The sequence below is a fragment of the Gadus chalcogrammus genome, chromosome 8 (assembly GCF_026213295.1).
Source record: "Gadus chalcogrammus isolate NIFS_2021 chromosome 8, NIFS_Gcha_1.0, whole genome shotgun sequence".
In the NCBI taxonomy this organism is placed as follows: domain Eukaryota; kingdom Metazoa; phylum Chordata; class Actinopteri; order Gadiformes; family Gadidae; genus Gadus; species Gadus chalcogrammus.
The window spans coordinates 16478630-16503036 of NC_079419.1; the positions used below are offsets into that span (position 1 = coordinate 16478630).

The window sequence follows — 24407 nt, forward strand, 5'->3', positions numbered from 1 at the left end:
TGGGTGGTATGTGGAATTATACGAATAATTTTGTAATTTTCAGCTCATATTGTTATTTAACAGTGCACTACCCCATCAAATGAAGGCAATAACTCAACCATAGCATTAGAAAAACATCCTGGAAAGGTTTGATTATCAAAGTATAATCGTTTCAAATTAAGGAGTTCACATTTTTCCACCGATATATGTCAACTGTTGACTGAAGTGCAGCTATTCAGTTAATTAAAATAAGTGACGGCTGAACAGAAAGGTGTCAAAGAGGTTTGTTGTCATTTGTTGGGAACTTTACGCAGAATATTGTTTCAAATTTTAATAAAGAATTTCGACTTTTCCATCAGATTAGAGACGATAAACACACTGATTATGCTTCTTTAGACAGCCCAATCCATCCTTTAGATCCTATCTATTCTTCCGAACACAAAAAGTAATGCACAAAGGTCCCTTTAATCCGTTTTCCACTAACCTCATTGTAGTACTAAGCTCACCTCTACATGGTCTACCATTGGATTAAGACTGTTGACTGTTATATATAATATCAATAAAAATAACTTCTGACTCCCTTTTCCACTCGAGGGGTTCATCTATGGTTAGCTTGGAGACTGATTAACCCACAAAAACAATTTGTGAGTATCTACTCGCTTATACATTATTCACTTATACATTATTACCTGTTAATCATTCTTTAGTAATTTCGAACCTTCTTTGGTTCAATCTTTGGTCATTCCTATTCAATACATCCAACATATTTTTTGTATTTTAACATATCTTCATGATTTCTCATTGCATAATCACTGTAGCGATGAATTGCACATAGCACAATTCAGGGGATTGCCCCTCTTTATCAGTACTACTATCGCCATATTTATCTTTATGTTACACTGCCAAAAGGAACCTGATCATCTTCTACCTCTTATCTATGGACCCACCACCCCTAAACACAACTACACGCATTCCAGCCATCATGAGCCAATATTTGATATCATTGGACACATGGCCAGCCCACTTCCTGTCCACTTTTCCCCGCCCGCAACTGGATGTACCTGTTCAGAGTGTGTGTGTGTGTGTGTGTGTGTGTGTGTGTGTGTGTGTGTGTGTGTGTGTGTGTGTGTGTGTGTGTGTGTGTGCATGTGTTTGTGTGTGTGCGGGTGTTGACCATAGGGTGGGGTTATCAAGGGGGTGGGGGGAGGGGGGGCGGGAAGACTACAAATACCAGTGCGCCAGCCTCTACAGAGAAGCAAGATAAAGTACAGCACATCGACCAGTCGGCAGAAGGGCTATTCGTGCCTGGTGGCTTGTTTGTGGTTGTTGATAGGAGATCTTAACGAGGAGTACGGCCGCGAAGGGGAAAGGAGCCACTGGAGCCATCATGCAAGGAGGCTTCCACACACACCTGTTGGCCACACTGTCCCTGCTGCTCCTCACACAGGTTCACGCCAAGTGAGTGCCAGGAGGGTCTGGTATAGGGATATAGATACAAATGACTTTTGATGTTCCTGAAATTAGAAGTACTACCCGCAATAAAATGTTTAAAATCAAAGTTACGCGTCTGATATCCGGATTTTATTTTCAGAGTGCCGTGTGGGAATTCTTCTCTGACTCTTCCGAGCTGGGGAGCACAGTCAGGTGGGCTTGTGGATTATTAAGATCTGTTCTTACCACACGAATAATTAATATTTTGCATGTTTTTAATGGAAAAGATCAACACATCTAATTTGAAATACATGAAGAAAGAAGGAACAAAAGAAAAAAATTATTAACTATTAACTGTATTCTCTCTATCCGTAGAATATCTTGCACAATGTGTGCTCCACAGCGACTCAGGTCCATTATGTGATTGGACTACGGCTCAGAGAGTGTCAGGTACAGTCATTGATTTTCATATCACTGCTTCGTACACTATTCAGGTCACCGTATCACCAAAACAATAATTACAAATCTGACAGTTGATCAGTTGCTTTTCTAGCAAACAGTACCGTGTTTGTGAGCTCTGGGCACTGAAACACAGGACTTGACATTCTGTACCGTCCCAATTCCTAATAGGGACATTAAGCAGAGGAATGAGTAGCCCTTTTCCAGACGATAGACAGCTTATCCTCCATAATAGCGCTACTTGAGGGAGAGTAATGATGTTGCATGACCGGGTGGGTTCTCCTGGGGACAATCAAAGCAGAGGGCCCACACTCAAAGCTACTGCGTAAATAGATACAGAAAAAACACTCAAGTTAGCATCTTATTAGAATGCCCGGAGGCCTTTGTAGGCGTTTTTATTTTCATGCTTTAACAATGTACTTGAAAAAAACATGGGAGATTAAAGATCATTCTATTGTCATATCTTAAATGAAGAGCACGACATCCCCATGTATACGGGGGGGGTTTTAAAGAATCAAGGGAGTCGAGGACGCCCTCCGTTTGCACTCTAGAATCACTGTTGCAGTGGCATGCTGTAAGCAAACACCAGGCACACACCCACACACAAACACACACACACTTACACAAACATACACACACACACACACACACACACACACACACACACACACACACACACACACACACACACACACACACACACACACACACACACACACACACACACACACACACACACACACACACACACACACACACAGCCACAGCATGGGATCCCTTCCGCATAGCAACCAGTGACATGCAATGTGAATTATTGGACATTTATTAGACATTTGTCTCAGTATTCATTGGACTTTAAGGGACAGATAGACCGACAAACAGAAAGACAGATAGACCTATGGATGGATTGATGGATGACCAAACAGACAGACCAGAAAGACAGTGTTGGACTGGGAGAAGGTTAATTATTAATTATTGTAGACAATCGTTCAGAACACTATAGACACTGTATTTTATCATCGCCTCTGATCTTCGCCCAGGAGGTGTAGCATTGACCTTCTTAGAAAGCCCGGCCTTGAGCCTGGAAGGAGAGGCCTGTCTGGAGTTCTGGTACCAGATGGCCCCGACGGCATCAGAGAGCTCGGAACTGAGAGTCCTGCTGAAGGAGAACACACAAGGTCTGCTCCAAATATGGACCACACCTGGGCAGCAGAACGGTGGTGCTTGGAGACACGTTTCTCTCCCTTTGGCCGCCACAAAGGCATCCACACAGGTAAAAATAGACGTGGAGGATGGTCTGTATTGGCTAAAGGGTCCTCGCAGGTTCTGTGCTCTAACCTGTGCTCTAGTCTTTGTAACACTCCTTGATCAAGGTGCCAAAGAGCTGTCTGTCCCTTTATAACCTGGGTTGATATTTCTTGTCTCTTGCCATGGATAAAAGATTCCAGAATTAATTTTTAATTATGACAGCTAAAGATCTCTATAATGTATGCATCCAAATACACAAACAAGTTTGTCACTGTCTGTATAACGTTTTTCAGGTTGTATTTGAAGCTGATCAGGAATCAGGAGTTTCCTTTGATCATATAGGGATAAGGAACGGACAGTGTGGTGAGTATTGACTCATTCAGGAAAAGGAATATACAACAAGTTGGATACAGTTGTCACATTCATTATTTTCTTTGCCAACTCCCACGGTATCCCCACTCCTCCTCACAAACATTTATATATACACCCCTCTCCATCTCCACAGGGAGACAGTGTGAGCCCAACACAGACCTGTGGACAGACAAGTCGACCCGCTGTGTGTGTTCGGCTGCCGAGCAGCTCTCCTGCTCTACCCCCCTGTGCCCGGGCGGTCAGACGAGCGACCGGCCCAGCGAGAGCTCCGCTAAAGGCGTCATGGTCGGTCGAGGGATCTGCACCATCCACACCGACCCACAATGCAGCACCTTCGACGGGGCCCTCTTCCGCTTCATGGCCCCCTGCACTTACATCCTGGCCAAGACCTGCGTGCCCATCAGGGGTCTTCCCGTGTTCAGCGTGGAGGTGGTCAACACCCAGGATGCGATCAACGCATCCGAGGCGACGGTGGAGCGGATCAACGTGGAAGTGAATAACGTCAGGCTGTCCCTGCTGAAGAGGGAGACTAAGAGGGTCATGGTGAGCCCCTTGAGACTGTTCTCAGGATTGTTGGAAGTTGGTAGAAAGATCCAGGAAAATATTTCAAAGCAACAGCATTAGGAAGGCATGATGCTGTCACCACGCTGAATTGATAATTTTCCTTTAGTTTGGATTGGATTTTGTCGCTGGCTATCTCCAGTACAAAACTCTGAAAACCATGATCAGATATGTCAGATATTGGAGAAAACATAGTTTACTTTCCTTGACAATCAGCAATCATTGCAGTCTCTAAACAGTGTCTAAACTCATTATCTGCGCCCATTATCAGTGCCTATCTGTAACAGGCGTAACTCTACATCAGCCGCATTCTGGAATTAGTGTTTAACCAACTTATCATTGCTGGAAAATCCCAATAGCTGCTTATCTACTGAAAATCTTGCCTTATCATAAAAGTTCAGAGTTGAATCACATGCCGTTCAGGGTCTTCTAAAGCTTATCCGATGTAAAAACAGTTACATGTAAACTATGAAAGGGGTTAATCCCTATCTAACACGAAGATCCTGTCGCGACACGTTAATCTCGACCCTGACGATACCTTGAACCACCAGGTCAACGGTGTGTGGCGGAGCCTCCCCCTCACCCTCCTTGGAGCCACGGTCAACATCCGTAACAACCCTGCCGTCGTCACCGTGGAGACGGACGACCGAGTCCTCATCTCGTACGACAACGCCGGCGCCGTCCACGTGAAACTCCCTTCGGCGTACGCCGGCAAAGTGTGTGGGATGTGCGGCAACTTCAACAGCCTCGGGGAGGACGACAACCGGAGGCCCGACGGGTCGGCGGCCCGCGACGCCACGGACCTGGCGCTGAGCTGGCAGACGGGGGCGCACGCCGGCCCCTGTGACGCCGTGCTGGTGCCCCACGTGTGTGACCCCCTGGAGGAGCTCTCGTACGGCAGCAGGCAGTTCTGCGGGGAGCTTCTGTCCACGACGGGGCCCTTCTCCCGCTGCCTCCCCGTCCTGGGCGTGGAGAGCTACTACCGGAGCTGCGTGGCCGGGATGTGCGTCAGTCACGGCGACCTGGACGCCATGTGCCACACCATGCAGTCATACGCCAAGATCTGCTACGACGCGGGGGTCGCCGTGCCGGCCTGGAGGAATGGCACCACTTGCAGTAGGTTGCCATGTCCATTCCAGATTCAGAAGCAGAAACCCTGAAATCTGTTTTAGAAGTATGATGTGAAGGAGGAGCTGATGTGGTAATGGCAATAATAATGACAATGAGGGAGATGATTACAATTACGATAAAGACAAAGATAATGACAAATGCAAGAACTTTAATCCCGATTGCACCTCTTAACTCTGCAGCCCTGGAGTGCGGCGCCAACAGTCACTACGAGGCCTGTGCTGACCGCTGCCTCGATGGGTGCTCCAGCATGGACCTGGCTGGCGCCTGCGGAACCTGTGAGGAGAGGTGCGTGTGCGACAAGGGGTACAAGCTCAGCGGAGGGGTGTGCGTACTGGCTGAGAACTGCGGCTGCTGGAACGACGGGCGTCATTATGAGGTAAGAGCAGACCTCAGATAAGGAAGTTTAGACACCAAATACAACTTATAGCTCGAAACACTCTGTGTTTGTATTGCATGTTTTGAGTTAACCCATGATGATGATCAGAATTCATGATTTCGTCCCACCCAATAAACCCAATAAATCCAGAAAGGAGCGGTGTTCCTCCACGGAGGTTGCACCCAGAGGTGTCAGTGCCTGGGCAACGGACAGACCCTGTGTTCCGCCTGGGGCTGCTCAGGCAGTCAGGTCTGCAAGGACAAGGACGGGGTCAAGGGCTGTTTCACGCCTGAAACAGTCACCTGCAGCATGTACGGTGACCCGCACTACATCACCTACGACGGCAAGGCCTACGACTTCCAGGGTGGCTGCAATTACACGCTGGCCACCACGTGCGGAGAGAAGACCCCGGTGCGGTTCACTGTGACCGGGCGCAACGCAAACCCCACCGACCAGAACCTCACCCGGTCCAAGCTGGAAACCGTGGTCCTGCAGATCCAAGAGCTGCACCTCACCTTGCAGCAGAACAGAAAAGTCTATGTAAGAGTGAACGAAACAGCCAATGTGGTCAGCTGCCTTCCTGTATCTGCAAAGCAATCAGGTCCAGTTACTGAGTTGTAATAACAATACCTTGCAACTATCTAATGCTATCGTGGCTTATATCAAGGTTCACAGAGAGCTTTCAAAAGTTATATTTAGACTGCACTTTGAGTGTCATACTGACATTAATGCTACTCTGCACATACTAATGACTCCAATATCATTAATTAATTAATTAATAGCATTATTATCAGTTTAGGCCAGAGATTTAGTCTGGTGGACTCTGCCCTGCCCTCAGGTCTATTGTCCTACCCTCTGTTACATTTTGCTGTTGAACTACTGTTACGGAAGGCATTCAGCAAATTGGCCTAGTTTGGACCTTTGTTGTCCTCTGGCCCATGTACTTCACTCATATAACCAAACACGGGAAACCTAATACATAACACATCTGCTTTCTAGGAAAGGATCTGAACATTAGGCTCCAATGACATGTGTGCCTTATTTCCCATAAACATGCTCCCAGGTGCACAACAATCAGGTCCGTCTCCCTTACACCGTCGATGGTTCCTACGGCTTGCTGAAAGTCACCAGGCAGAGGCAATTTGTGGTGGTGGAGACAGGCGTTGGCCTGAGGGTGATGATCGATGGGCAGAACAGGCTCTTCCTGCAGGTGGACGAGCGCTACAAGGGCCAGCTGTGTGGCATGTGCGGGACCTACTCCGACTGGCAGGGGGACGACTTTGTGAGGCCGGACTGGTCCAACGCCACCGGGGCCTTTGACTTTGGCAACAGCTGGAGAGTGATGGAGGACTCCAGCCCGTGAGTGCTTTAAGCTGTGTTATATAGTGTGTGGCAGTTAAGACTTGTATGTGTATGAGTAGTTGTTAACACAACGTGGGACACGGTGAAGAAAGACCAGTCGCCATAGTCTACTGAACCATCGATTTCTTGGTTTGGATGAAAGTGATGATTAAACACCAAAAAATTTAATATTAAGCTAGTTTTGGATTTACATTTCCCTATTCCCTCCTTCTCTGCGTCATGCATATCTATGCCTCACCCTCCAGTTGCATCGCCCTTCCGGATGATCCAAAAGTCTGTGACGAGCAAGGTGACGAGCAGGCCGTCAGTGATTGCAGTGCTATTCTCGATGACTCCTTCAGCGCCTGCCACAAGCCTGTGCACCCGTTGAAATACGTCTCCAGCTGCGTGTACGATCATTGCGCCACCAGCGGCGACCTTCACACCCTGTGTGACTCGCTGGAGTCATACAGAGCAGCCTGCCAGGTGGCAGGGGTGGAGTTGCCCGCCTGGCAGAACAACACAGCCTGCGGTAGGTGTCCCACAGGGCTCTGATGGTGGCCATCAACGGGGAGATCATGGAGCCCTAAAGGTCACAAAGATGAATGGCCAGATCTTGAGCTTATCTGATATAATTTGCTTCAATCTTTCCTTTTTTTATTTTTTTATATAAAAATGTCACTTTCACCCACTATCAGAAGAGGGTGAAATTGATTTTTTTATTACAATTTTCGATTTGATCTCTTGCAGCTGTCATCCCAAACACGACCCCTCCTCCAACAAGCACACCCCTAACTCCCGCTCCAACACCTGATCAAACTCGTAAGAACCAATCTGCCAAGGCTTGCTGAAGCTGGCTATCATCGCTTAATCCAAACAATCACAATTACCTGCATTTAAATATATGTATAATGTTTTCTGACAAGTGGTATGCCATAAAATATTAATCCTGATTTTGAACTTTGCTATTTTGCATTCGAAAATCTATTATAAATTTTCTTATCATCTTTTTTCATAAGGAAACTATGATTTAAGAATGATTAATCATTGACCAATTTTTTTTTGGTCAATGTTATGTTATTTTATCTTCTATCACCAACAGTGTGCAGTAGACGTGTTTGATACTATAGACTTCCTTTTCTTTATCTCTATAGTTTGCGCTTTAAACTGCAACTTTGACAGCCATGTGTGTGGCTGGCAGCAACTCATACAGGACAGCTTTGACTGGACCAGACAGTCTGGCCCGACACCGTCCTTCTCTACCGGCCCAAATGAAGACCACACCGGAGGCACGTTGGTCAAAAGGCATGACACGTTGTCAAAATGCATTCCATGGTAGCCATCAACACTTATTCTATACTCTGTCTCCTTCTCATTGTCTAGAGGGCTACTATATGTATATTGAGGGTGACGGTATGACTCATGGAAACTCAGCCCGTCTGCTCAGCGCCCAGTGCAACTACAGAGGCCCTCTGTGCTTGCAGTTCTGGTACCATATGCATGGCTCGGCCTCAGCCATGGCTCTCAACATCTACCACCTCCACGCAGTACAGGCAGAGAAGGTTTGGTCCATGGTCAATGATCAGGGGTCTGAGTGGCATCAAGCGTTTGTCGATATCAAAGAAAAAGGCACATTCCAGGTAACTCCATAGCACTCACGAATCAGGAATGAGTTGTTTAAACCTTAATTACGTTGTTTGTATGACCAAGGATTGAACATCTTTCTCGGATATGCGTTACAGATCATAATAGAGGCGATCCGAGGATCTACTGCTCTGTCGGATGTTGCTATAGATGACATTTCAATCCAATTTGGTTCCTGCTCAAGTGAGGATGTGTTTTCTCTTGCATGTTATGAAACACAATGTACTCAAAAACTCTGTATTTTATGGTTTAAACAATAACCCCCTGCCCAATCAGTGTATGTTTTGTTTTTAATTCCCTAAGATGGTTCCCCTGCAATGCTCAGCGGAAGTTCATTAGTTCCTCAAACACGCAGAGAACCGTTACTTTCACGCCCTGGTGAGTATAGGAAGGTTTTATTCAAAAGGTACCTTTATCCACCAGATAATGTAAAATTGATAGCGAATAAAGATTAACAAGGACCACTTCCAAAATGAAAATACAAAATGATAGACAAAATTTGCGTTACTTGTGGTATAATGTCTCATGATACTTTGAATGTTCAATTGTTTGTAATAGTGTGCAGCCTGGACTGTAGCTTCAACGGCAATCTTTGTGGCTGGAGCCAGGCGATGACGGACGCTTTTGATTGGACGATGGAGCGTGGCTCCACCCCCACTCTGATGACAGGGCCTTCAGCTGACCACACAGGAGGTGCGGGTGCCGTCTTTATTATTTGTTATATTATTCGTAGTAACGACAACAATTAACCTCCACAAATCTTAACAAAATTTCGCCCTACTCCTCCAGACGGCCACTACCTGTACATCGAGGCCAACAGTGCAACGTATGGCGACACGGCGCGTCTCCTGAGCTCTGAGTGTTCCCTCACGGGTCCTCAATGCCTGCGCTTCTGGTACCACATGTATGGCTCAGCCGATACCATGGGCCTCCATGTGTACCTGCTCCAGGACAGACTGGCCGAGGCAGTTTGGTGGAAAAGAAACGACCAAGGAGACGTATGGAAAGAGGCTATGGTAGAGCTCACGGCAACTGGGACTTTCCAGGTACGACCACCAGTGCTGGTCTCTCTATTGACCCAATACTGCTATCCTTAACAGAAAGGCCTGGCTGTATGATAACATAGAGATTAAAGCAACTGTTCCTCACTACAGATCATCTTTGAAGGGCGCAGAGGTTCCAATGATCAGTCTGATGTGGCAATAGACGATGTGAAGCTCTATCATGGTCCATGCTCTGGTAGGTAGTTCATACTGGGTGTTCTGCCCTCTACCCCCCTTGCCAGGGTCATCAGATAGTATAAACTCCTCTCCAACAAACCATGCAGACGAAAAGTTGCAGTTCACTCTTTATGGTGAGGTGAAGTAGGGTAAAACTGAGGTAACTGAGAAATGAAAGTACAACATTTCAGTATGAGAATAACAGCATGCTGTAAAATTAGCTTAGCTACTAAGTTAGCTTGCTAACGTAAGAATATCCATCCACATCTAATTTGTTTACAAGGTTTCCTTAATCTCATTATACATCAAATCATCTTAACATATCATTACAGATAACGTACCAACGATGCTTTCAAAGGCCAACTTGAAACCAGAGGAGACTCAAATGTGAAGACGAGTGCGAGCACCATGCTTTCCGATCAAGCGAATGTAGTGTAATGGAGTCCAAGGCATACATATCAGAACGAATTTCAGAACAATACCAAAGTTTGCCAGTAGATGGAATCACAGGACCATCAATAAACATAAAAGACTGAATTACACAGGGGAAAACATACATGTAACAGAACACTCCCTGCCTGATACCCGGTGTGTTTCACTTCTTTTAATTTTTTTTTTCTTTTTACATATCCTTTTTCAACAATAATAAAAAATCTAAATGTGTATGTGTTAAACATTCATGTATCTTATTCTTGTCTGATATACAAAGTTTCTGAACCAAGCATTCAAATCATTGCAGATTTAATTATCTGGAGAAATGAGCAACACTATTTCGTTTACAGGCCTGAGGAACGCTTTAATTCCGTCCTTCCTGGAAATTCTCAATTGGACTTTGCGCACCCGTCCGTCTTTGCTGGGGTACACATCTGTGATAATACCTAGGGGCCAGTCATTTTGTTTGCACTGAGTGTCCCTGAGTAGCACCACGCTTCCCTCCTTTAGATTAAGCTGGTCGGATGACCACTTCCTGCGGGGTTGCAGTGTCGCCAGGTACTGTTTGCGCCACCTTTGCACACCTTTGCACCTTTGCACCGAACTCACCAGCCGAAGATGGGCAAGAGCCTACCTTTTGAGTCAGCAGTGAGGCCGGTGTGAGGATGAATGGGTCTGCGGGGTCCGTGGACACAGGCAGGTTGTTCACGAGTGGGCGGTTGTTCACAATGGCTGTGACCTCCGCTAAGAAGGTTGTGAGCATGTCGTGAGTGAGTTTGGAAGACCTCATTTGCATGAGCATTGAGTCCAGGATGCGGCGTGTGATGCTGATCATCCTTTCCCAGACCCCTCCCATGTGAGAGGTGTGTGGGGTGTTGAAAGTCCATGTGCAGCCATGTTCAGAGAGGAACCTCTCCATTGCTTTCTCATCAGCATTGGAGGGGATTTCGAGGTCCTTAGAGGCCCCAATGAAATTTGTGCCCCTATCGGAGCGAAGGTGTTTCACTGGCCCTCGGATAGACTGGAACCTTCTAAAGGCATTGATGAAGCTAGAAGTGTCCATGGAATCGATCACTTCAATGTGAATAGCTGACAGATAGGCAGGTAAAGAGAACTGCCCACCTTTTGCTCTCGGTGTGACTTCCCCTTGTGCGTCATGCAGAGACAGCCCAGGGCCCGAAAACATCCAGGCCGACGTTAGTGAAGGGCAGAGGATTGTGCTGTGTGTTTACATACCTCCACTGCTGTGGCAGAGTGCTCCGTCTGATTCTTTGAACACGGTTCCTCACATACACATAGAATCTTCTTTTCTCATTGAAGATGTACCCGAGCACCAGCTTGCTGCTCCTACAAGGCTGTTGTTGAGGTCTGGTCCAGATAACAGCACCTGGTTCAGCGACAATCCCTTGTGCCGTGCACTGGAGTCAAAAACGACTCGTATCTGAGTGGGCTTTTTCGGGTGATACACACCAAAGCAAGGTAAGTACCAGTGTTCTTCCCAGGGTTTCAGTGGGGGGGGCCCCCTCAGCGTGTCCACTCTGAAAGATCTTTTCCATGAATGTGATGAACGGTTCTTTCATTTCAGGCTTTCTTCTGAAAGAGCGAAGCAGTGAGTTGAGGCGCTCCATTGCTTGTGCGCGGTTGTCGGACGGCCGTGGCCTGTGAGCTCTGAAGGGCAGGGGACCCACCCAGCTGTTTCCCTCGTCCTTGTAGACTGCACAGTCCATGATGCGTAGAAACTGCGTGTCCTCAATGGAAGGAGCCTCTTTGTCGTCGTCCTTTGTTGTCTGAAAAACATCACAATTCAACGTCTTCTGTACCTTTGCATGACTGTCTCTATGTGGGGTGAGCAGTGAGGGAAGCTCAGCGTCGCAGTTTCTCTCCTTCACCGTGTGGCTGTTTGGGCATGGCTGAAAGAGTGAAGGCCGTCCGTTTCTCAGCACGTTTGTATAGTAGGCACTGACCAGGGCTGGTTTGTGCATGTCTCCGATGCACGCATCACCCACGACCACCCAGCCCAGATCCAGCTTTTGGGCATAGGGTGCGTTGTGTGGGCCATTTACTTGCTTTCGCACTTTGTGTGCTCTGATTATGTCTCTGCCTAACAACAGCACGATAGGAGCTTGAGGGTCGAGCTCGGGGATGAGTTGTGGCAATGAGTTGTGGCAGTGTGAGGGCGACGCAGCCATCGATGGGCTCCACCATGAAGCCGCGTGCCTGTCTGCCTGCAGTCTCGATTGTGCCAGCGCATGTTTTCAGGGAGTATGGTGAGGGGTGTCCAGAAATGCCAAACAGACTGAAAAACTCTGCCCGTGCAAGAGATCTGTTACTCTGGTCATCTAATGTGACGTACATACGGAGAGCTGCATCAGGGTGGTCAGCTGGATACACCCTCACAAGGCATATTTTAGAGCAGGAGCGTCCTGAGATGTCCTTTTCACACACCTTGGTGCATGTGGTCTAGACCGCCGTCCCCCCGCCGTTCTCTGGTGCAGGGCCTGAGTTATTGACCCTCGGGGCTGGGCCGGGGTGCAACGCTGCGACGTGTGTCTTGCTTCCACACTCAGTGCAGCTTACCTCCTCAGTTTCTTGCTAGGTGTATGGCTTTGCAGCACTTTTAGCACACTCCAGTGGGTGGGCTCTGTTGTGCAGCAGACAATGTTTCGCTGGATCCTCTCTGCTGGTTGACTTACTTGTAGCTTGAGAGTAAGGCAGTGTGAATGCGGTGTTGGGGGACACACCGGTCCTGAAGACAGCCACTGCCCTCTGACTGTCAGACTTAAACATTGGCTTGCTATGACTAGAAAGTTCAGTACTGGACGCTGCCAGCATAAAGCCAGGATCATTTCGCATTCTTGCCTGCTGGCATACAAAGTTCACAAAGAAACCGAATGGGGGATAGGGGGCTCTATGTTCTTCTTTAAATTTAAAGCCTATGGTGAGCCACTTTTCCTGCAGGTAGAATGGCAATTACAGGGTTGACCCCACGGGATGTGTCTAAGAAGTTAAGTCCAAGCAGGTCCCCATCAGCCTTAGCCGCTTGTATTTCCAAAAGCAAGTCCCCTAGCTCTCTCAATTTACGTCCATCTTTGTTCTGTATCTTGGGGAAATTCTCCAGCCTCTTGATCAAGGAGCTCTCGATCACCTCTGGTGCTCCATAGTACTCATCGAGCTGGTCCCATATAGCTCTGAGTCCGTCTTCTGGATAGTTTACATGCACAGTCAACTGAGTAGATGCCTCCAATTCTGCTTGCTTTAGCTTGAGCTCATTCTCCTTTGCAGCGAACGCTGCTTCAGCCCTTGCAGCCTCGGCTTTTGCCCGTGCCTTGGTAGCTGCTATGTTAGCTGATGAGCTCGAAGATTTCTTAGAGGAGTTAGACACGTTTGATCTGGTATTTACAGATCCCGTAGATGAGTCTGTTCCCGACATATTGATGTTGAATTGAATGTCCTTACTTGACTTGATTATCCAAAATAGTCCTGTATGATGCGTAGCTCCCGTCTACGTTGTTGTCCTCTTCTAGGCGCGAAGATGAGCCCGCCAGAAGTCGTTGTTTTACTGTTCTGCCCTCTACCCCCAGCACCTTGCCAGGGTCGTCAGATAGTATAAACTCCTCTCCAACAAACCACGCGAAAAGTTGAAGTTCACTCTTTATGGTGAGGTGAAGTAGGGTAAAACTGAGAAATGAAAGTACAACATTTCAGTATGAGAATAACAGAATGCTGTAAAATTAGCTTATTTATTAAGTTAGCTTGCTAACGTAAGAACATCCATCCACATCTAATTAGTTTACAAAGTTTCCTTAATTTCATTATACATCAAATCATCTTAACATATCATTACAGATAATGTACCAACAATGCTTTCAAAGGCCAACTTGAAACCAGAGGAGACGCAATTGTGAAGACGAGTGCGAGCACCATGCTTTCCGATCAAGTGAATTTAGTGTAATGGAGTCCAAGGCATACATATCACAACGTATTTCAGAACAATACCAAAGTTTGCCAGTAGATGACATCACAGGACCATCAATAAACATAAAAGACTGAATTACACAGGGGAAAACATACATGTAACAGAACACTGGGTGAAGCCACTGGGCTTAATTACAGTGTTATGGTTGAATGTAACTTTAGCAAAGAGTCCCAACTGACCCACATAAATCAGTTAACAAGTATCATCTTGTCTAAATACTTCCTACAATTCATTCCTATGTTATAGGGGCTCTACTCCTCATTAGACTATTTAATCTTCACTATGTTTGCTTTATGATCATTTACCTACGAAGATATCCTTACACTTTCAGATCTGACGGCCGCACTGCCCTCATCCCCACAACCCAATACATCAATCACAACACAGGGAGATTCAGCCCCTTCAACTGCTGCTCCACTACCACCGACGGGTGATGTTACCGCCCATACCACTGTTACAGTACTGCCACCTGTTACATCTGAGGTCCCAGCAATGACTACCACTACTACTACTGCACCTCTGCAGGAAACACATCCTGGTAATATTAATTGAAATCCCATTCAACAAAATGTACAGCCAAAGTTGTAATGATGAATTGATGACCCGCAAGGGCTGATAAAATTTGTGTTATCTCTTTCCAGTATGTAAAATGAATTGCGATTTTGAACAAGACCTCTGTGAGTGGAATCAGATGGTTACTGATGTTTTTGATTGGACACGACACAATGGCTCCTCCCCAACCATCAGGACCGGGCCCTCTTCTGACCACATGGCTGGAGGTAGCTAGCACCATGATAATCAAAAGTCACGTGAATTAATCTTGATTAGGAAACATGAACGCTTTTTTAAATGTCTGCTTTGTACATGTACTCTTGATCCATCCCAGGAGGCCACTACCTGTACATCGAGGCCAACAGTGCAACGTATGGCGACACGGCACGTCTCATTAGCTCTGAGTGTTCCCACACGGGTCCTCAATGCCTGCGCTTCTGGTACCACATGTTTGGCTCAGCCGATACCATGGGCCTCCATGTGTACCTGCTCCAGGACAGACTGGCCAATTCAGTTTGGGGGAAAAGAAACGACCAAGGAGACGTTTGGAAAGAGGCTATGGTAGACCTCACAACAGATGGCCCTTTCCGGGTAAGATAACTTTTACTATTCTTGCAATAGGGCCTACTGTGTAATCATAACTAATATAACTAAAAAACATATTTTGCATTGACCTCTACAATTGTCAAACCTGAATTGAAGATCATATTTGAGGGGCGCCGGGGTTCCAATGATCAGTCTGATGCTGCCATAGACGATGTGTCTCTTCGTCCCGGTCATTGTGCAGGTAAGTTATTCAAAAAGTTTGGCTATGGCATTTTTTGGTTCAGGTTTTAATAATAATATTGGAAACTGGTTACAGATATTGTCACGCCAACAACCTCTCTGCCAGCAACCACCAGTACAAGTGGACCAGAAATCTCAACAACAGCAGAAGAGTTAACACCATCAGAACAACCTCAACCACAAACAACACTGAGGCCACACCCTAACCCTAACCCTACTTTGCCACCACCTGAAACTACAGTACCACCAAAACCTCCAACCACAGAAGGACCACAACCTCCAACCACAGAAGGAGTACCAAACCCAACTACAGCAAGACCCCAACCTCAAACTACCGAAGGAGTACCACACCCAACTACAGCAAGACCCCAACCTCCAACTACCGAAGGAGTACCACACCCAACTACAGCAAGACCCCAACCTGAAACTACCGAAGGAGTACCACACCCAACTACAGCAAGACCCCAACCTCCAATTACCGAAGGAGTACCACACCCAACTACAGCAAGACCCCAACCTGAAACTACTGAAGGAGTACCACATCCAACTACAGCAAGACCCCAACCTCCAACTACAGAAGGAGCACCACACCCAACTACAGCAAGACCCCAACCTCCAACTACCGAAGGAGTACCACGCCCAACTACAGCAAGACCCCAACCTCAAACTACAGAAGGAGCGCCACATCCAACTACAGCAAGACCCCAACCTCAAACTACAGAAGGAGTGCCACACCCAACTACAGCAAGACCCCAACCTCCAACTACCGAAGGAGTACCACGCCCAACTACAGCAAGACCCCAACCTCAAACTACAGAAGGAGTGCCACACCCAACCACAGAAGGAGTATCACACCCAACTACAGCAAGACCCCAACCTCAAACTACAGAAGGAGTACCACACCCAACTACAGCAAGACCCCAACCTCAAACTACAGAAGGAGTACCACGCCCAACTACAGCAAGACCCCAACCTCAAACTACCGAAGGAGTACCACACCCAACTACAGCAAGACCCCAACCTCCAACTACCGAAGGAGTACCACACCCAACTACAGCAAGACCCCAACCTCAAACTACAGAGGAAGTGCCACACCCAACCACAGAAGGAGTACCACGCCCAACTACAGCAAGACCACAGCCTCAAACTACAGGAGTACCACACCCAACTACAGCAAGACCCCAACCTCCAACTACAGAAGGAGTACCACACCCAACTACAGCAAGACCACTACCTCAAACTACAGAAGGAGTACCACACCCAACTACAGCAAGACCCCAACCTCCAACTACCGAAGGAGTACCACGCCCAACTACAGCAAGACCCCAACCTCAAACTACAGAAGGAGTGCCACACCCAACTACAGCAAGACCCCAACCTCAAACTACAGAAGGAGTACCACGCCCAACTACAGCAAGACCACGACCTCAAACTACAGAAGGAGTACCACACCCAACTACAGCAAGACCCCAACCTCAAACTACAGAAGAAGTGCCACACCCAACCACAGAAGGAGTACCACGCCCAACTACAGCAAGACCACAACCTCAAACTACAGGAGTACCACACCCAACTACAGCAAGACCCCAACCTCAAACTACCGAAGGAGTACCACACCCAACTACAGCAAGACCACAACCTCCAACCACAGAAGGAGTACCACGCCCAACTACAGCAAGACCCCTACCTCAAACAACCACGACTCTTCCCCTGACCCCAACTAAGCCAGTGCGACCAACTACTGAGCGTCCACAGCAGTCAACTACCTTGAAACCAAGTAGGTTTTTATAAATTCCTTTTACCTTTAAGAAAAAGAAATCCGAGTAGCCTTACACTTGTCTCCTAGGCAAACCAAAACACCGACGTATGGAACATTGTTTTGATGTATCGAGTTTGTGATAGTGTGATAATGACACGATCTTTCTCTATTCAGCGCCCTCTTGCCCAAAGAACAGCCAGCACACCACTTGTATGTCCCCCTGCCAGCCAACATGTACCCTCCCTCAGGGGCCCCCTGGCTGCAGGCGGACCAGTCCCTGTAAGCAGGGGTGCGTGTGTGACGCCGGGTACGTACTCAAATGGAACGCCGTCTGCGTGCCAATCCGGCAGTGTGGCTGCGTGGACCGGGATGGCAGCGTACACAATGTGAGTGACACAATGTTCAAAATATCTGCCTTTTCTGCCTTTTTGATTCATTATGAACCTGATCCACAACACTGCATTTGCTGTGACTTTGTTTTACTTGTTGATAATTCCACAACATTCAAGAGTCTTCACACCTACATAGCGTTAAAATGTAGAAGAATGAATCAGATTGAATTAGTGGCATATGGATCAGTATTAAATAGTATTAGAGTATTTATTATATATTGTGGGAACACACCAGATTGTAGTAAAAATGTATTTAAAAAAAGTGTGAATAACAAAGCTTTGGCCATGGAATTAATATGAAGTTATGTTTAAAGTGTAATTAATACACAACAAAAGTATACTTTTCTTTTCTTTTCAGTTTAACGACAAGTGGTACACTGCGCACTGCAGGCAGAAATGTGAATGCAAAAAAGATGACAGGGTAGGAGAAGTCGACTGTGACGACGAAGATGAGTGTGACGATGATGGGGTTTGTCTTCCAAACACTTCGGGCCAGTACAAGTGCCTTTCCACAGGTACATAGGACTACAGAACATCACAATTCAAAATGACTCATAATTTACCACCAGCCATGTGTGAAGCTAATTAGTCATTACAAGCCATTTCACAACACCCAGACTTATGATCCACTCTAACCTCCGGAGGTTGCTGTGGTCCAATCTACGGCCCCAAAATCATTTCCTATCCCTCCTCTCTTTTTGAACAGATTTCAAGGAGTGCACCATCAAGGGGGACCCAGAGTACCGAACCTTTGATGATCGGAAGCACAAGTTCAGGGGGGACCACTCGTACGTTCTGGCTCAGACGACCAGCAAATCACGAACCCTCCCAGGGTTCTACGTAGAAGGCATCAACACACATGACGAGGGTGACGGCGACCACAGTGAGGATTCCGATGAGAGGAGCAGTGAAGAGCATCACCACAGCAACAGAGAAAGGGACGAAGACAGTGATGAAGACGATGAAGACAATGATGATGACAGCGAAGAAAACAACAGGCGCCACAGGCTGAGAGGGATGAAGATCAGAGTCTACAACCACACGGTCGAGTTTAAGAGGAACGGCGTGCTGGTGGTAAGTAGCCTGGCTATGGCAAGACCAAGCTCAATCATAGATTGCACGTTTGTCTGGGGAGGCTGCTGTCATTTTCTTCAGCACAAGAGGCGTGATCAACGGGCCTAGTTCAAACGACTTTGTACGCAATTGTCTGCTTGCCGTCGCTTCCCTGTCGTCATTGTGTTAAACTAACCAATAGCGCGCCAGGGGGAAAAGCCAGCTTGGATATTGGCTCCCACAAAAAATGTATTGCTCTTCTCCAGACCCTTCTGCAGGGTGAATTTGAATCGCCGGCAGAATGGGTTTGGGGTAACCAGTCTAGGTGGTAAATGAACAGGCCTCATTAACGTTATGAAGATTGAATAGTTTGAGTTGAAGTGGTCTCTTCTCTCAACGGATCACCACATCACGTGTTTGATTTTTTAGTTAATGTGAGCAGTGTCGGGTGTGTTGCCCTATTTAGTTATTTTTGTGATACAGGACATACAGATTATATATTACACCAGCCATCTCGAAGATCTCCATTCTGTTCTCTAAGGTGGAAAGAATCAGTCCTCTGCTAGACACACCAGTGAGAAGTTAGTCTGTTGCGGTATCTCTGCCATACCCTCTCTGGCGCTACAACCACTGCTGGCTGAACGTGTCAGTAACGGTGCCACTTGATAATTGAATGCATGGTTGGAATGTTATCCCCAACATCTAGTTCATAACCTTCCTAATACTGCAGATACAAGGGCTTTCATCAGCGGGCTACAGGCTCAATCCCCATTGTGTTACCTCATTCATATGCCACTTTCAGCTAAACAATGACAATTTGATTACATATTAGTGTTTCAACAAATCTGTGGTTGTTTCTCCCACCAACATAAGCACTACCCACCAGAATTGAAGAACTAAGGTATAAAATTGAACATCCTGCCCTCCCCCCACCAGGTGGACGGCAGAGTCTCTCACCCGCCCATCTCCCCTAGCGGAGGGCTCAGCATCAGGAAGCACTCCTCCCGACTCTACCTGAATACAGACTTCGGCCTATCGGTGACGTTTGATGGACACAGACAAGCCGGTAACTATTGTTTTGCTGTTTTTCTTGCTTTGTGGTTAAGGTAAAGTCGAACACTAGCGGATAGGGATTAAGGTTGGTTGTAAGAAGTCAGGAAAGAGTCTAGAGGTGTTGATACTGCACAGCTCTTCAACTGCATCAACGCACACTTCGTCACATGTAATAACCACACACGAGGGCAAAAAACCTAATCAGCTCATTTGCAGACCTCACTCATGTTGAAAAAAAAATGTAATGTACACATCAATTGTAAGAGGTAATGATTGTATCCATTCCAATCGAATCCTTTAGAAAATCCAGTTTAAAAATATCTCAATACAACAAAAGTGCAGATAGAAATGCACTGATAGTTTCAAAAGCCAAACGCCAAAAACAGCAAGTTCAGAAATCCACATTTCTCATGTCAATCCTAGAATGATCCCCCTGACCTCGAGCCTTGTGTTTCCCTGTGTCTTAACCTAGCAGAGATCATCTTACCACACATCTATCGGAGGAAGGTGGCGGGTCTGTGTGGGAACTTTGACGGCAAGAAGAAGAACGACTTCATGAAGCCGGACGGTCGGCAGGCCAGGGACGAGCAGGAGTTCGGTCAGAGCTGGAGGGTGACCGGCGACCCTCTTAGAATCAGAGGGAGGTACGTAAAGCGCCTGCTTCGTTATCCAAATCCACAGTACAGGACAGGACTACTTCTCATCGTTGTGGCAAATTAAACCCACTCCTTTTTCCCCCCCTATCTTTAGGTGATCCACTTCCTGACCCAGCTAGTTCAAGGGTTGAACTGGCCAGAGTAAAGCGGTTATTATCCGTCTCCAGAGACCTCTTCACGGGTTATCTTCACAATTCCATCAACCATCTTAATTGAACAGAGGTCGAACCAAATCTCCTGCCTCTAGTATAACTACTCCTTAATCGACTCAAGTACTACAAATACTACTTAGTAATGAACACGGGTTACTACAACAACAAAAAGTGTTCTGACTACTACCATACAACTTGATTTCTTTTGAATTGCTGCGAACACAAATTGCAAAGGATTTGGTTGCTGTGAAATAGCATACATTTTCACATATTGCCAATGTTCTCATGTACTTTGCAGTGAGTTTTATATATTTTCTTGCAAATTCTCTCTTGCAAATTAAACATTCAGCCTGAAGATCACTCTGAATCTTTCACATTCATGGCAGAATCTTCAACATTTGAAGAGGAAAATAAAACGATCCCTCCAGTTGTACTCAACTCTTTTAGGTTTCAGTACAAATGAACACAACATAAGCCACTCACAGCTGCTCCTTGTGATGAAAAGGGTACAGAGCTCATGGGAAATTAAATCCCTCACAAACCTTACGCAGGCATTCCCATTTTTAACAGAATGCAATGTTAAACTGTCAATGTTTAGCTGCATCTTCATACAACTAAACCAAAAGGATGTGTGCGTCTGAACTTCCTTGGTATGGAATATTGCATCAATTAAATACATCTTTATATAGACAACTTGCATTATAAAGTCTATGTTGTTGGCAGTTTGATGTCTAAGTGTAGTGGTTAACATTCAGCTCTCTATAATGTTGTTAGTGTATTGACTTCTATATTTATTTTTATAACCAGAGAGGCCACTATCGGTTTATTGAGAGGAAACAATTCTTAAAAGGTAAACGACAAAATGTACTTTCCCCACTAAGGTTTCGAAAATAATAAATGTAGGCAAGATTTAGAGAGCAACACAAATATATTAAAAGGAGAACATTTTCAAAATGCATTTTAAATCCAGTTAACAGAGGAATAACAAAGAGCAACACCCTGTAGAGGAATGTGATACTGAAAGAACCCCCGTCCCCTTTCCACAGACAAGGACACCAGAAAAGGTTTCTGCTTACCATGGGAAACGGGCTGAAATAATGGCCCGTTTGTCCAGCCTTCTGTAAACAGATAAGAGAAAGCCTTGGTTAGGCCATGCATCAAATATGCAGCGGCGTTAAATAAACTCAATATAAAGTCAATGACAGAAAAGTTATCCGTGAATAAATACAGGGTAACAAACAGGAGCCACAGCCTTGTGTTAGCTCATCACTGTAGAAAATACTACCTCATGAACCTGCTGTGAGGCACTCTCCTCAACTGCACAGGTGTAGTAAATCTGTTCTTAATTTGGTGTCCATGGGGATACATGAGTTCAGGCATTTGAAAGGACCTCATGGTGAAGCGTACATTAAGCAACTATGGTTGAACGGTAGCAGATATCGAAAAGCATACAAGACCATTAGAACAGGACAAGTGAAATAACTAGAGGAAAACAAGACTAACAGTGATTACAGCAAATAAACAAGACGACACGTTTTATGCAAATAAAGAAGGTACTTAAACATTGGGCCTTGCAGTATAACAACTCCACCAGCAGGTGTCAGCACAGTTAAACAGCCCACTATTACAGGTGGGCAATAGGCCTATATATCTTTATAGAATGACCCTCTACTTCTAAAAGACGATTGTTGCAAAGGTCCAAAAGGTGACATTTATAGAGTTCCTCGAGAGGACGCAGGATGGAGTCCTGTGTCTATTGTAAAAGTTTAAGAAATTGATACAGGGCGTGGTTCTCCATGGAGGAGATCTCTCCCTGCAGTATCTGTGGCGATGGCTGGATTAACCTGTGGACACTGATTACTCAATGCACAACAGGTGCGCAGAATCACCCATTCCCAGAGTCCAATCAGACTGCACCAGGTGAGGCTGCTTAAACGAGCCATCATCAACACACACTCCTACGATGATTAAATCAGATGATGAGTTTGAAAGAATGACATGAATGTTTGTTGCTACAGCAGGTGTTCCAAGTTTTTTGAACCATCGAATAAATTAGTTGAGGGTTAGCCTGTACTGGGGACCCCCAATCAAGCAATCACATGAGCACAGAAGCCATAGAGATAAAAGAAGGAATGGTGGATTTGTGGGTAAACCTTTCCATCTCTGATAACCAAATAAAATCGTCTCTCTTTTTGTCTTTAAGATGTCGTTTGACCTACAACCATTGAATACTCTGACTCGTCGTTCTTTACATAGTTGTCATTGATTAGTGAAAATTAGTAAGGTTGAGCAGGTAGATAGGGCATAGGGCTACGTGTTTAGTTGTAGATGTTGCTCATCCCTGAGTGAGGATACCTTGACCAACTATCACTCCCCATACCACTGCAGTAGGGCCGAGCTCCGTGAGTGACCAACGATGTGCGTCCTTCGTTGGTCACTCACGGAGCTCGGTTCTGAGTCCCTGGTGGCTGGAGATGGGCGTCCAACCACACAAAAATGACTGCGCAGGCGCCTTGTGATGCGTAACTCCAAATTGCCTACGTTGTCCTTTTAATTAATCAATCGCAATGCCAGATTTTCGTCGGGTTAGTCTCGTGATATTTTCATAATTGCCACAGGTAACAGCAGAGCGGAATCTCCCCCAGCAGGGGGCAGCACAGTCCAACAATCCATCACCACATATCGTTCAGTTGTATTTCTTTTCCTTTTTGTTATCAAGCCTAACTAAGGCTACATTGTATAACAAGCCCCAAACACGAGTCATGCAAGTATCTATTTATAGCCTGTATTGGGCCTTTGCACGAATTATGAGCGTTTAGGGCCCAGGGCACGGACCCGTCGTGTGTGCCCCTAAGCAAATACATAATTATTGTGATTTTGGTGATGAACAAAAATATATAAATCTGTTGTTTTTGTTGTTGTTGATGAAATTTTCTAATGTCTATAGAAAAGCTTTGGAAAACGCATGTCATCCTTCAGTTTTGATCAGTTGCAATATTGAGTATCTACGCTTCTACACCGGCTGCAGATGGCGCACATTCACAATTTCCGCTATGAAGCGTAAACCTATTTCATTGATTTGTTCTGAGTCTCAAGACGTCGGCTTTTGCCGACGCCAATAGGTCAACAAAAAAAGTGAATGGAAAAGTAGGGTGGAGTTAGTATTAAAAGTATTACAAATATATTCCTTCATCTTAACGTGAATTGATCTTTAAGGATCTGTATGAAGATTGTTTCCTTTTGCATTTTCCTGTAGTGTTTGCAGGTGGAAACATGTGCGTGCGTGTGTGCATGCGCGTGCGTCTTTCATGATGCTATATCTTCTCTGTAAAATAATAGATCCTATAGAAAATTAAATAAATGTTTTACATGCACCCTGCAGTAACAGAAATTAAGACAACAATTTTAACATTGTGAATTGTTTTTTAAATTGAAGAAAAAATATATCTGGTGTTTATTCGATACAATAGGCCTATTTATATGTATTATTAATGTAATTAATTTACATTTTTCTGTTGGTTCCAATGTTGCTAAAATAGGTAAAGGCCCCTTAGTTCCACCACCCGGATGCTTTCTCTGGAGCGTACAGAGCACGGATGCCTACAACACAGGCGTAGTGTTGCCGCCGCACACGTGTTGACCCCGGCACTCAAAGGCAAGAGGATGAGACAAAAATTAAATTATCAGGGAAGGAGAGGAAACAGAGAGTGGCTCGCCCGGGGGACCGGTATAGCGGATAGATCAAATTAGACAAGCAGTCTGGCAGCACCTTTTGATCCCCCCCTAGATTCACATCGCTGTGAGGCTATAAATGCATGCAAAAACGCAAATGAA

General features: G+C 45.9%; 1 protein-coding gene across 1 annotated transcript; it reads left to right on the plus strand.

Annotated features, from left to right (window-relative positions):
• Window positions 1–1243: 1243 nt before the first annotated feature.
• On the plus strand, window positions 1244–21731 carry LOC130387888 (zonadhesin-like). The gene is made up of 32 exons (XM_056597184.1): window positions 1244–1437; window positions 1571–1623; window positions 1786–1860; window positions 2910–3142; window positions 3411–3480; window positions 3623–4032; window positions 4602–5166; window positions 5361–5557; window positions 5708–6097; window positions 6621–6916; window positions 7165–7430; window positions 7649–7720; window positions 8053–8187; window positions 8282–8538; window positions 8641–8725; window positions 8846–8920; window positions 9101–9235; window positions 9332–9588; window positions 9697–9781; window positions 14502–14708; window positions 14812–14949; window positions 15057–15313; window positions 15425–15509; window positions 15585–15898; window positions 15945–16777; window positions 16831–17285; window positions 17442–17653; window positions 18018–18174; window positions 18366–18733; window positions 19649–19778; window positions 20241–20409; window positions 20516–21731. Exons 1-32 carry the CDS (start codon window positions 1367–1369, stop codon window positions 20517–20519), a joined length of 7056 nt encoding a protein of 2351 aa, XP_056453159.1. The 5' UTR covers window positions 1244–1366; the 3' UTR covers window positions 20520–21731.
• The last annotated feature ends 2676 nt before the right edge of the window (window positions 21732–24407 follow it).